Here is a 14,079-nt window from a genome sequence, read left to right on the forward strand (position 1 = left end):
AACAGAGGGAAATGGCTGCTCTTGTGTGAAGCAAACGGAACATTTTTTAACTTTCTACTAAAATACACGTGACTTTTTTTGCAACGAAAATGCGAGGATTATGAAATTATGCAAACCCCGCATATTTTGCAAGGAAATCGGCAATTTATGCGGCGAAAGTGCGGCATATTTGAAAAAATGCGGCCCCCGCATAAATATGCGGACTTTGGCTGATTTTGCATTGAATTCAGCGATCGCATAATCGCGTTTTTCTGGAGGGACTGATTACTTTTTTTTCAACTGAGCTTTTTTATATGTCCAGAACTGCATTTTTTTTTGTTGAAAAGCTCATAATGCCAAACATTTTCTGAACTGCAGGAAGCAGTCTTTCCCGTGTTTCTTTGTGGAAAGAGAAAATCAGGAAGAGAAAATAGTTGCTAGTAGAGTAAACATGGTCATCACTGTAAGTGGTCTATTTGCAGAAGGGCTGGGGGGGATGTTTGCTGTTTTGTCCACCCCCTTCCACTCGCAGACTGACAAATAACAAATAGTTTCAAGAGAGTGGAATGCTGGGTCATGCTAAAGGCCATTAGTGTTTACTGTTTACGCATTTATAGAGAAAATTGCAGGGTTTTTTAACAAAGCACAGCTCATGACTTTGGACCGCCTAGCCATGGGAAAGTGTTTCAGTCCATTGAGCACTCTCTCTTTCTGTCAATGCAAATTCAACAGTGTTTTATTGGCATGACAAAAAGTTAGTGTTACAGGTTGTTATTGTTTGTCACTAACTTTAATACAACTCCTTGAAAAGTATCGATATTCAATACTATGTGATACCTCAGGGAAAAAATGCTGCATATACTGTCATATAGATATTTTTAATATTGTTTTATCTAGGGCTGCACGATTAATCGAATTTTAATCACGATTTTGGCTTCAAACGATCAAATTCGCGTGATCGAACGATATTTAAAATACACTCCGTATATCAATCTAGCGCTCCGTAAACCACTGTCTGATCACTAGCCTCCACGAGCTCCAGTGCGCAAGAGAGACCGAGTGTGTCTGCGCGCGAGCTACAGTGAACAAGAGAGACGAGTGTCCAAGCGCGCTCAAAAGTGCGCGAAGGATAGCATCCTCGAAATTCCGGCTTCTGAGGATCCTTCCTTGACATTGAGAAACACTTCGAGTGTGTCTGCGTGCGAGAGACACGGAGCGACAGCACGCGAGAGATACTGGTTGTGTCTGAGACTGAGTGACAGTGCGCGTGAGAGACCGAGTGTGAGCATTAGTAAATTGCATAAATAAATTGGTACATACATACTACATACATAGTAATATATAATTACTATATAAGAGGCATGAAAGTTCGATTAATGGACTCCAATAATCAGTAGGCTAATACAAACATCTTGTTTTGAACTATTGTTTAATATAGAAATAATTCGACCACATAAAATTTCATATGGAGGATTAAATAGATTAAATGTATGCAGTAAGCGGTTAATTTTGTTGCAATAGCTGACACACAACACAAGGAAGCTTGATTTCAAATAGTAAATTGAATTTAAAGAAAAGTAAACAGTAATAAAATAAGAATTAAAGCAAGCAGCGATGAAACGGGCCCTTGCACCCGTGCTATTCCCACCCGGTGGCTTTAGGAAGACACAGCGCGGTGGGCAATGTGCTTTTAATTAGGTAAATATAGGTGTAATATGTAGTAGTACATGAAAACTATTGTCTTTTGCTGTTTGATTAACATTAACAACATAGAGAGTGGCACGTTTATTATGTTGCTGTCCTTTTAAGACCTGATGCACACACGGATTGAAAATACTGTTACACATTCCTCCTGAACTGAGGTGGCTTTATTATGTGTGTGTTTTGGATGTGAGTGCGAAATCTGCGTGAACGAGTCGAAGTATGCGCAATTACTTGCCGAAATTCAGACTCGGTCACACCAACACTATTTAACCGGAGTAAATGAGATTAACTGATTGAATGAAAAGGGGCGGGTGTGTGTCAACTTGTTGTCAGAGAGGAGAGCAAGAAAGCGCAGCTGGTATCAGTGTATCGATACTGCAGAAAGGAGTATTGGAATCGTTTCAGATATTTCAGTATCGATACATAATCAAAATATTGTTTTTTTTTTGACAACACAGCTTGGCTTTGCGAACATCACTAATAGCAGTGCAGATCAAACTAAGGTCAAGTGTCCAACAAAGCATTTTTAGCCAGCTGAAAACACACCAGGAGCTGTGTTAAATGCCTTGTTTCGGGCTCTTGATAGCACTTAACGCCGTAGTTTGTTTCTAAATATAAGAATGAATGAGGCATTTATATAGCGCTTTCATATGTACTACTGTACACCCAAAGCGCTTTACAATCATATCAGGAAATCTTTCCTCAACCACCACCAGTGTGCAGCATTCATTTGGATGATGTGACGGCAGCCACAGTACACAACGGCGCCAGTGCGCTCACCGCACGCCAGAAACAATCTCAAGGATCTTAATACAATGTAAAGCATTTGCTCTGGCTCTTGTTTTACATTTTTTGATTCCATTGTTGTGCTTGTTGTCGTATTATGAGATGGTCCTCACTGCAGAACACGAAATATACCTAATCCTACCCATCTCCGCCCCCGTACCTCTAACCCCACGCCTAATCCTACCCATCTCCGCCCCCGGAACCCTAACCCCACCCCTAATCCTACCCATCTCTGCCCCCTGATCCCTAACCCCACCCCTAATCCTATCCATCTCCACCCCCATACCCCTAACCCCATCCCTAATCCTACCCCTCTCCTCTCCCTGACCCCTAACCCCACCCCTAATCCTACCCATCTCTGCCCCCTGATCCCTAACCCCACCCCTAATCCTATCCATCTCCACCCCTAACCCCATCCCTAATCCTACCCCTCTCCTCTCCCTGACCCCTAACCCCACCCTAATCCTACCCATCTCTGCCCCCTGATCCCTAACCCCACCCCTAATCCTATCCATCTCCACCCCCATACCCCTAACCCCATCCCTAATCCTACCCCTCTCCTCTCCCTGACCCCTAACCCCACCCTAATCCTACCCATCTCTGCCCCCTGATCCCTAACCCCACCCCTAATCCTATCCATCTCCACCCCCACCCCCATACCCCTAACCCCATCCCTAATCCTACCCCTCTCCTCTCCCTGACCCCTAACCCCACCCTAATCCTACCCATCTCCACCCCCATACCCCTAACCCCATCCCTAATCCTACCCCTCTCCTCTCCCTGACCCCTAACCCCACCCTAATCCTACCCATCTCCACCCCCATACCCCTAACCCCATCCCTAATCCTACCCCTCTCCTCTCCCTGACCCCTAACCCCACCCCTAATCCTAACCATCTCTGCCCCCGGATCCCTAACCCTACCCCTAAACCTACTATCTCCTCCCCCTAACCCCACCCTTAAACCTACCCATCTCTGCCCCCTGATCCCTAACCCCACCCCTAAACCTACCCATCTCCACCCCCGTAACCCTAACCCCACCCCTAATCCTACCCATCTCCGCCCCGTACCCTAACTCCACCCCTAAACCTACCCATCTCCACCCCCGTAACCCTAACCCCACCCCTAATCCTACCCATCTCTGCCCCCTGATCCCTAACCCCACCCCTAATCCTACCCATCTCCTCCCCTTATATATGGATCCAACTCCACCCCCTGAGTCTTGTGTATTGCAATGAGGTGCTACTGTGTATTATTACCGTTGTACAGTCAAGGAGGATGTGGCAGTTGGTCGGTGTGGTAATTGTCCCACCCCTCCTCCACTGTGATTGGAGAGCTGGGTAAAAAGTAACAGTGATGAGCTGATTTACCTCAAAAAACGTCCAGAAAAAACGCCAAGCGCTCAGTGTGAAATAGACGCTCAGTGTCGCGTCACCCTGCTGGCGTTTTTAAATACACAGCGCTGCCATTGAAAATATATATAAAAATATGCTGGCCTAAAGAAAAAACACTTTGGTGGACACAGCCTAAGAGTCCTTCTATATCTCCAGCACCATGTTAATGTTAGGAATGTGTGGATTTCTGTCTCTTTCAGTATCTTGGCAGTACCAATTTCTTTTTCTGTAAACATAGCTTTTTCTGATAAGAGTTTCCAGTGGTCTCGTCATCATGCCATGAGGTTAGCATCAGCTTGCCTTAATAGGAGATTATTTCACCCAATTTCTATCAAACCCAATTAGGTGGCAAAAAGCCCTCACTAGTCCTCACATGCTCTGAGCAGTGGCTTCATGTGCGTGTGGCATGTGGCTCTCAGACATTGCTCAGAAACCATCCTACAGCGCCCGCATATAGTGAAATCAGTTGCCTTTCATTTCATGAAACATAAAGGTAGGCATAGTTATTTTTTATTCCACATAAAACAATTAATTAAACAAAAATAAACATACACACACAAAAAAACAATTAGTTCTGAGCACCAGCGATTTGCGCTTATAGAGGGCAATAAATTAATCAGATCAAAGAGAGGGTCATTTGCCTACATGCTAGCTTTTTTATTTACAATCAATTTCAACGTTTCCATTTATAGTGCAATTTGAAAAAGTCGACCAGTCAGGAGGATCCACAAAAGCTGGGTAACGTCGTTACTGCTGCCCATGATGGGCACTTGATGCAGACAGTATGTTGCTCCAGCTTCGTCTCTCATGGATAGACGGAGCCCAGTAAGCCCGCAGACTGCTCTCGCATCGATGGCCTGTCACCGACATTATTTGACTGCTCTCCAGTCCAGCATCGGAGAGTCGACCTACAGCATACCAGTCGTCAAAGTTGCCATATTCTCCATAAATGTTAAAAGAAATAACGAAGTCGCTCATTGTTGTATTAGGCTATAGTATCTAACGTTAGATGTTTGTTTTGATAGAGCGTTTGACTGCCTGTTGCTATGGTTACTCACAGCTGTTGTAGGCAGCGCATTTATTTATAAATTTCGAATGGTAAACAGGCAGTTTCACCAGAACTACTTTACTAGGTGTCCTCTATCACTTTTTAATGGACACACTGCAGCCAATCAGAATTGAGTATTCACCCAGACCATGGTATAATATTGGTTGTATTATTTGTTTCATGTTGTCACTAGGCAATATAATAAACACACCAAACCATGTTTATCTTCGTTGCAAGCAAACCCATATTCATAAAGTGCTTTGTTTTCTTTTTTCTTATGTAAGTTTGTTAGTGGTTTTCTAGGAAATATTTCTTCTAGAATCTTTTGTTATTGTCTAGACTGTCAGTTCTGGTCAATTTAATCCATCCTTGCAGAATAAATCTGAACTATATCTGAACTATAGTTAAGTTTGTGTCCTGTGTCGTATGTTAGGGATTTATGGCAGAAAAAACACTTAATGGTGATTTTTAAATAGTTACTGGTTGAATGTACATTTATCCTTCTGTTTATTACATGACTATTTTCTGAATCAGTAAATGCTCATTATTCATAAGTTATTAAGAATTGCAGAATGCCTTCATGCACAATTCATGAATCATGTCCTACAGAGAGCGACAAATAAGTGCGTTGGAATGCTCTGTGGGTCAGAGCGTTTTTTGGGCTGGCTAAGAAAAAAGAGAAGAGAAGTTATTTTTAACAACATGGCTCTGTTTCTCAGTGCCCAATGATCCTTTACTGTCTCTATCACTCACACACACACACACACACACACACACACAGTCTACCACCACCTGCCTATCTACTGACCAGCTGCTGCCCCTCCTGTCTCTCTCTCTGTGTGTTTGTGTGTGTTAAAGAGACCCTGAGGACATGAAATGTTGCATGACCATTCACACAATAAGATCATTTATACCTATTTTTAAAAATCTCAATACATATCTAATCTAACCTAAGAGTCGTGATTAATGGGAGGTGAGGTGAATACAGTCTACAGGGACACATCTCTCTCTTTCTCGATTGTTTTGCTCAAATTCATTTTAATAATGTCCTCTGGGTCTTTGTTGACCACATACATCAGCAAGATGCTGATAGCTTGTTCCATGGTCGATATATTATTTATTATATTTTAAGACACTCTTTTCTGCTCCTCAAATACATATAAAAACATTAGCCTTTTATATATTTGCATTTGTATTCTCGCCGCAGCTGCGGTGACGTGCGTCGTCTCGTCAGGGCAGGAAACCAGCACTAATCACATTTTAATGTCCTCCTGCTTCCCAGCGTTGTGTTTCTGTCAGGGCCTGTGTGTAGCATCCTTCATGTAAGAGGAAGATAAGTTTTTCTTTCAACACTTTGACTGGCTGAGGGGATGATGTTAGCTCCGGTGTTGTCAGGACTGGGGTTTAGTTCACCTACTGGCAGGAGCAACGTCGACCTTGATCCCTAATCCGTCGAACGGATGATTATGTCATGTTGTTAGATGTATCTCACTGGGTTATATTCTTATATTTGACCTGCAAACTCAACAAAATTGTGTCTGTATATTAGTTATTAGACCAGTGTTGTTTTAGTGTTATTTCTTAGTATTTTTTAATTAGCTTTTACATTTTTTTATTTTAATTACAATTTTTGTAGTAATTTTTTGTGCGTTTGTCATTTTTATTAGATTTGTTATATTTCTATTTAATATTTCTATTTATTTCTGTTTCAAATTTAGTGTTAATAATTTTACTACTAATTTTAGTTAGTTGCCAGTGCATAATTGAAAGCTTTTTCTAAGTTAAAGTTTTTCATCTCATATTTACATTTTATTTTCTTTCCACTTTAATTTCAGGAATAATTTTTTGTTTAATAAAAGTTTTATACAGGCTTCGACAAAAAGGACTGCTAGGCCATCGGACAGTCCTTTTTGTCGAGGCCTGTATACAACTTGTATGGCGTGAAAGACACTCGGGCCAGTTGATGGAATTGTCATTTGGCCGATTGTGCCAGTGATGCATCTTCACAGTAGTTGATAATTTGCACATTTATTGGCCTTGCCAATTTAAATATTCAAGTTTGGTACCCAGAGCACCGCGTCTCACATCGCGCAAATACTCTTTCACAACTTCCTGAATTTGCACGGACATACTCACACAAAATTGCCAAATTGCCTGTGGAGTATCATCGTAAAAGTAGTTGGTTAAACATTAAACGTTAACATGAGATACATGTGTAACAGTATATTGGGTCCATTTTAACTCTTAAAGTGACAGCAGCCTAATTATTCTGCTGCTGTCTGTTTTTATGTCAATCAAACAAAGGAAAATTGCTAACTGTAATAAGGGTTAATCTATATTTATACAGTAAACAAGTGATATTTTACAGTTGATTTCTATTTCTGTACCCTACCTAAAAAGTTCGGCCTACATGAAAAACAAATTTCATTTGTATATGTATGTTCTATTGTATTTATTTGTGCTATTGCTCATAATTTGATTATTTGTTATTATTTTATTACTGGCTGTCTGACTAAAGCTATAGTTTTTGGTGTCATACCCTTATTTATTAAGGTTACATGGATCAAAAACAACAAAAACTATAACTAGGCCCATTTTATATTCTTTATTAATTTTCTACTTTGCTTTTTCGAATATTTCCTTTCATTTTCTGTGTAATATTGCTGTTTGTGAATGTAAAAGCTCTGTAAAGATATCAAAGTGCATGATAAATGCACTGATATTTAAATGCATTATTGTCTCCAAAAGAAAGAATCGATTCTGAACTGCCGAAATGAGTCGTCAGGAATTCCGTTCTTAATTCCATAACATTCATAGGTAACAATGTACCAAATTTGCATAATTCTCACCTATGTTCTTCATTGGCTGCCCGTGAACAACGTCTGCTTTTCCCTCTTTCAAACACTGTAACCTCAGCAATACAACAGCAGTTTAACCTTTGACGACTGCTTCTCAAATCTCAGCGAGGTCAATGTGTTTTATATTTGTGTAAAGAAGGAACTAAGGTCGTTTTAAGTCAGTTTTCCTTTTAGGAAAAGTGATAGTACACAAGCTTTGATTTGAAGGTTTGCAACAGTGTTAAAGATATTAAATGTTGATTGTTAGAAGGAAAACGGTATTTTTCGAGTGTCATCACCATTTTCCTCTGATCCCAGAACAGACTCCAGGAGATCTGGATCTCGAGCACCAGATGAGCCATGTTAATGAGTTGTATTGGTTTGCATGTGAACCGTTCCGCCTGTTCTCCTGAGGCGGCCTCCCTTCACAGTAGCTCTGCCTCTGTGGAAACATGGAGGGAAAGCAGCCGGAGAGGGGCGGAACAAATAAACACGGCCTCTAATGAGGCAATCCAAACCAGTGTCGTGCCCGTACCCACACACGGGCCAAATCCACACAGGTCCTCATCTGGGACAAATGTGAAGTTTACACTGCCGTGTTAAGGAGAAAGTCAGTGATCCGATTCACACAGCTTGGTAGAGACTCTTTAATGTGCCCAGAGAAGTGTTCCCTGTAAGGAAGTCTCCAGCCTTCCCGTGCTGATTTTTTTTGGAAGAGTCCCCAGTTATGACTATAAATTGTAGTAGACCACGAAAGTACTCTTTGTTTTCATTCCTTAGCTCTCAAATGGAGTCGCAGCAGGAGTGTTTTGAAGGGGACATTTCATGAAAAGCTTGTTTTTTTTCATGTGAAATCCTCTATAGTTCACAACCCCGGTCTGCACTGAACATTTATTGAAACTAAACTGCAAAAATGAGGCATTCAGATAATGTCATGGCTATGATGTCACAGCCATGAGCACATTATAGCAGTAGTTCACCAAAAAACAAAAACAAATCCCAAAACCATATGACTCACTTTCTTCTGAATTCTTCATGCTGTTTTTTTACAAACAAGAAAAGCATGATCAGGACTTTATTCACTTTTAAACAGTCTTTGTGTGAGGAATTATTTGATATTTAGTAGGGGTGGGGGAAAAAACGATTCTTCGATGCATCGCGATGCGGACGTGGACGATCCTGAATCGATTCACAAATGTCAAAAAATCGATAACTTTTATACTTTTAAAGCAAAGTATTTATAGTCACACACACAAAAGATTCAGATAATCGATTTGTAACATTATAAAGGTCTTCACTGCAATTTTTGATCAACTTAATTTATCCTTGATGAATAGAGGTATATATTTTTTTTTATTTCGCCCAAAAAATTAAATAAAAATTCTTAACGACTCCAAACTTTTGAAAGGTATTGTTTAATGTTACAAAAGCTTTCTATTCCAGATAAATGCTGTTCTTTTGAATTTCACAATTGCTTTTGATAATGGGTTGCCTAAGTAGTAGACAACAAGCATGTTTGCATGTCCTCACTAACCATCATTACATTTTCATTGAATATCAAACTAATAAAAAGTGCAATTAATACTAAAATGTTGCTGCTAATATAGTCATATGTTGGTCTAGTGTATTTTCGTTGACTGTTGTAAAATGGAAAATCAATAATCGAGAATCGTTAATAATCGAAAATCGACTGTAATCGAATCGGGACTTCAATAATCGTAATCGAATCGGGAAATCAGTCAGATTAACCACCCCTAATATTTAGCTCTTATGTACTCTACATTTTAAAAGTTTGGGGTCAATAAGATTAGAACAATTTTTAGTCTCTAATGCTCATCGAGGTTCTATTTATTTGATAAAAAATGCTATAAGAAATAGGGCTGGGTATCGATTCACATTTCAATTTCGATTCGATTTCGATTCACAAGCTCTCAGTTCGATTCGATTTCGATTCTCGATTCCTGATTTGATTCTCGATTCGACTATAATGAAGATACAAATCCTATATTTATAAAAAAAAACAGTGGACATAAGTTTACTAGTGGTTAATTAATACAAGGAAATTAAGAGCCATAAACCTGTATATAAAACTCTTTTTATTTTAGGTACACTAAATGCATACAAAGAATAAACAGGATTTTGATGCAATATGCAAAAAAAGTCAGAACAGTCGCACAGCTTGATCAAACAGTATCATGCTATTTTATGTTTAAGATAAATATAGATAAATAAATATATAAATATTTAGACATTTTTTTTAAATTGATCTTACCTAAATGGTAATGTAATTTTTTTGTTTATTTTTGTTTTTTGTTTTTGTTTTAAGAATTTATGTATGGAAGCTTGATTTCAATCTTTGAATTAAATTGAAAAAAGTAGCACAAATAAATACAATAGAATAAAGACACAAATTAAGAGACATTTTGGGGTAGTTTTTTGGGTATGTCAGAAATACTACAGAAACTGAATAAAGTAATCCAATGTAAAATAACACTGGATAGTCTTTTTAGTCCAGACTGAATTAAATACAAAGGCTATTAATTCTGATTGCTATAATTAATACTATATTCTGTTGTTATGACAACAGAATTAATGACCGACACAAATGGCTGCGTTCACTTTAAGAACTAGTTTCATTAACTTTGTCACACGCGTTTAATGCTAATTTAAGACATTACCGACTGTCTTTACGAGGTTACTCACCAAGACCAGAGTTTTGACATAATGTCGCGTGTTTTAACTGTTAAAGTGATATAATCCAGGGATAAAACTTTTGTTTCTGGCGAGCTGTTTGTGAGGCAGATTTAGGCTGTACTGTGCACGCAGTAAAAGACATCTCTGAGAGTGCTCGAGCACGGGATGGTTTAACATTGCTTGTAAAACTTAGAAAGACGTGAAAATGATAAACGTTAGTTACGATGCAATGCTGGCCCGATTGTTAAGTGAATATTCCGTCATGTGCTGACTGCTAAACGCGTGTGTGTATCAACAGCTGCAACGCTTGGCGCTTGCCTAGTGCAGAGAGACGAGAAGATGCAGCACCGCGTCTGCGAGCCCTTTATATGGAAAAAATCGATTCGTGGCCGTTGAGAATCGATTTTGAATCGAAAACATTTTAAAAAACGATTAATCGAAAAATCGATTTTTTTGCCCAGCCCTAATAAGAAAGTAACATTGTAGTGTAAAAGTAAACTTCAAATGGTAATGTAATCCATTTGCATATCATAATAGCCTAAAGATGTTCAAGGTTAGATGATGGAAAATGTCAATTATGTTGCAATTTTGTTAAGGGCGTGGCATTTACTAATATTATAACCTTGTCTTAAGCAGGCTGGAGTTTTTGTCGTAACCAGTAGACAGACCGCCACAAGCGACAGGAGGTTTTGTTGTTTGCTTGGTTTGTATTTCAGTAGCAGTTTATATTCAGTGTGCACAGACTCATTTCTTAAATTTCAGGAATATAAAAATGCTGCACAAATTGTAGAATATGATATACCTCGGTATCAAGTTTCCATCAGCTCTTAGCACAACCGTGCTTTCATTATAAATCTCAATAGGCCTTTTTACTATGGTTATTTTTAAAAAAAATGACTGCCCATTGAACATTGTTACCGGATTCAGGGCCGTTTGGGTGAGATATTAAAGGAAACTCGCCTCACGAGTGTTGTAGTAATTCATGTCTATACAAGGCACATGCTAACATTCACTCCGTCTTTATTACTGCTCCACGTCAACCTCCTGGATCAAATTTACGAGGGGCGAACAAGAGCGAGAGCGCGTGTGTGAAGGAGAATAAGAACAGTGTGTGTTGTTTCGCTCTCGCCTCGAGCGTGTTCTCTCACACACAGGTTCATATAAGCTGTAATGGAGACGTGAACTTGCGACACTTTGATGCCTGTTTGTTTATGCTTCCAGTGCCGGTTGCCCCATGGGCGGGTCACAGACGGGGCAGAGAACACCTCTCATACCCTATTAAGACTAATCCTGCCCTGCAAATGACAGGTTCAAATCTCTGACCTCTGTTTGTTTTGACTTCCTCTCGTAAGAGCTTGTGTAATGTGCAGTGGATGGAGGCTTTCTGTGTCGCAGAGCCGTTTCCTCTGTGGCTCTCTCAGGAATAGAGGTGATTTACGGGGCGGACACAGGTCCCCACTGTGAAGCCCACTGTGAATTACTGCTCCGTCTCATTAAGAAGCTCTCTAAAATCCTCACTGGCTCTAAGCCGTAACATGCCTCGAAAATATTTTTGCTTCGTGTAAACCAAATACAATAATAACAGCAATGTTTACATTTACGTTAATGTATTTTTGCAGGCACTCGTATCCGAAACCACTTGCTGTGCATTCAAAGAGTAAATGTGGTTAGTGTGTGTGTGTGTGTGTGGTGGGGGGGGGGGGGGGGGGGATTTGAATCCATAACCGTGGCAGCTTTGAACATGGCTAAAGCTACTTCTTTCACATCAACATATAACATCTCAAATCTTTTACTGATTTTGTATTAATGTGTCATTCTGTTTTCTCTCTGACAGAGACATCAAGCCAGATAACATTCTCATGGATGTGAATGGACACATTCGGCTTGCAGATTTCGGCTCCTGTCTTAAACTCAGGGAGGATGGAACGGTATGTATGTTAGTTGTTTGAATATCAAGGAATATACAGATATAAGAGCACACTAGAATATTAAAGGAGTAGTTCACTTAAAAAAAAAACTTTACTGATAGTTTATTCACCCCCATGTCATTCAAGATATCTATGTCATTCTTTCTTCAGTCGAAAAGAAATTAAGGATTTTGATGAAAACATTCCAGGATTTTTCTCCATATAATGGACTTCAATGGGAACCAAACGGTTCAAGGTCCAAATGAGAGTTTCAGTGCAAACTGTTCAAAGGGCTTTAAACGATTTTAGACGATGAATAAGGGTCTTATCAAGTGAAACGATCGCTCATTTAAAAAAAAAAAGAAATGTTTAAGTTTTAAAAGCTCAAATTGTCGCCTTGCTCTGTTCTGTGATGCGCGTTCGTGACTCTCCTGTTTGGACTCGTTTATTGAAATGAACAAATCTTTTTTTGTGTCATTTGGTTAATTCAACGAACGAAATGAACAAGTTGACTCTGGAAAAGATTCGTTCATTTTGATGAACGAGTTTGAACAGGAGAGTCACGAACGCACATCACAGAACAGAGCAAGGCGACAATTTGAGCTTTTAAATGAGTGATCGTTTCGCTTGATAAGACCCTTATTCATCGTCTGAAATCGTTTAAAGACCTTTGAACAGTTTGCTGTATGCACTGAAACTGTCTGAACCGTTAGGTTCCCAATGAAGTCCATTATATGGAGAAAATCCTGGAATGTTTTCATCAAAAACCTTAATTTCTTTTCCACTGAAGAAAGAAAGACATGGATATCTTGGATGACATGGGGGTGAGTAAATTATCAGCAAAATTTTTTTAAAAGTGAACTACTACTTTAATCCTCATATTTCAAAGGAGGAGGAAGTCATCAGGATTGCTGTTTAGAGCTGATAATGCGTTTTATTGTTTTTATGGTTTTAATAAGTCAGACAGATCCTACAATTTGGCTCGAAAGCTTTACAGGAATGTGTAAATGCAAAAAAACAAGACATGTTTGTTTTTATGCAAAGCTTTATTTAAGCTCTCATCAGTGTTTCTCTAGCTCAACAGGTGCTACCGCATATATACAGCATATACCTCATGGGCTTAAAAAAGTCCCATGAGGCATTGCGGATTACATAATCCATTACTGAAGAAATTATTTTTAATATCACTATGGAGAAAGTGAATGAGAAAATACTTTTGGAACCAAGTCTGTCTTTTGCAGTGACATCCAGAATATATTTTTAGTGTGATATAAGTGTTCAACTATTTTTGGGATCAGTTTTGGATTGGTTTCCCCATAATTTAGTTCACTCGCTGTCCTAAGAATGTTTTGCCTCAATTTTATTCAGCAAGCATGCATTAAATTCGTCAACATATGTAATGTAAAAAAAAAATATTTCAAAGAAATGCTGTTCTTTCTATTATATTTCTATTGTAAAGTATCATGTTGTAAAAACTGTTTTGAACATTGATAATAATAAGAAATGTTTCTTGAGCATCAAATCAGCATATTAGAATTATTTCTGAAGGATCCAGTGTTGGAGTACTTCAGCTTTGCCATTACAGGCAAATTAAATTTTTTTAAATATTAAAATAGAAAACAGTTTTGAAGTTATGATTAAATAGTAATAATATTTTCGACATTATTTATGTTTTACTGTTGTTTAATTAGCGCAACCTTGGTGAGCATGAGAGAGAGGTTTTATATATAC

At 39.0% G+C, this 14,079-nt stretch overlaps 1 protein-coding gene across 5 annotated transcripts in view; it reads left to right on the forward strand.

Moving 5' to 3' along the window:
- The window catches only part of cdc42bpaa (CDC42 binding protein kinase alpha (DMPK-like) a), a 97,144-nt gene that overhangs the window by 41,641 nt on the left and 41,424 nt on the right, over nt 1–14,079 (forward strand). For all 5 annotated transcript variants that reach the window (XM_089120142.1, XM_089120138.1, XM_089120140.1 and 2 more), the window contains exon 6: nt 12,276–12,369. In XM_089120142.1, the coding sequence (XP_088976268.1) occupies nt 12,276–12,369 (94 nt within the window). The remainder of the gene's footprint in view (nt 1–12,275; nt 12,370–14,079) is intronic.

This window comes from Pimephales promelas, chromosome 15 (genome assembly GCF_988280905.1).
Source record: "Pimephales promelas chromosome 15, fPimPro1.hap1.1, whole genome shotgun sequence".
Lineage (NCBI taxonomy): Eukaryota > Metazoa > Chordata > Actinopteri > Cypriniformes > Leuciscidae > Pimephales > Pimephales promelas.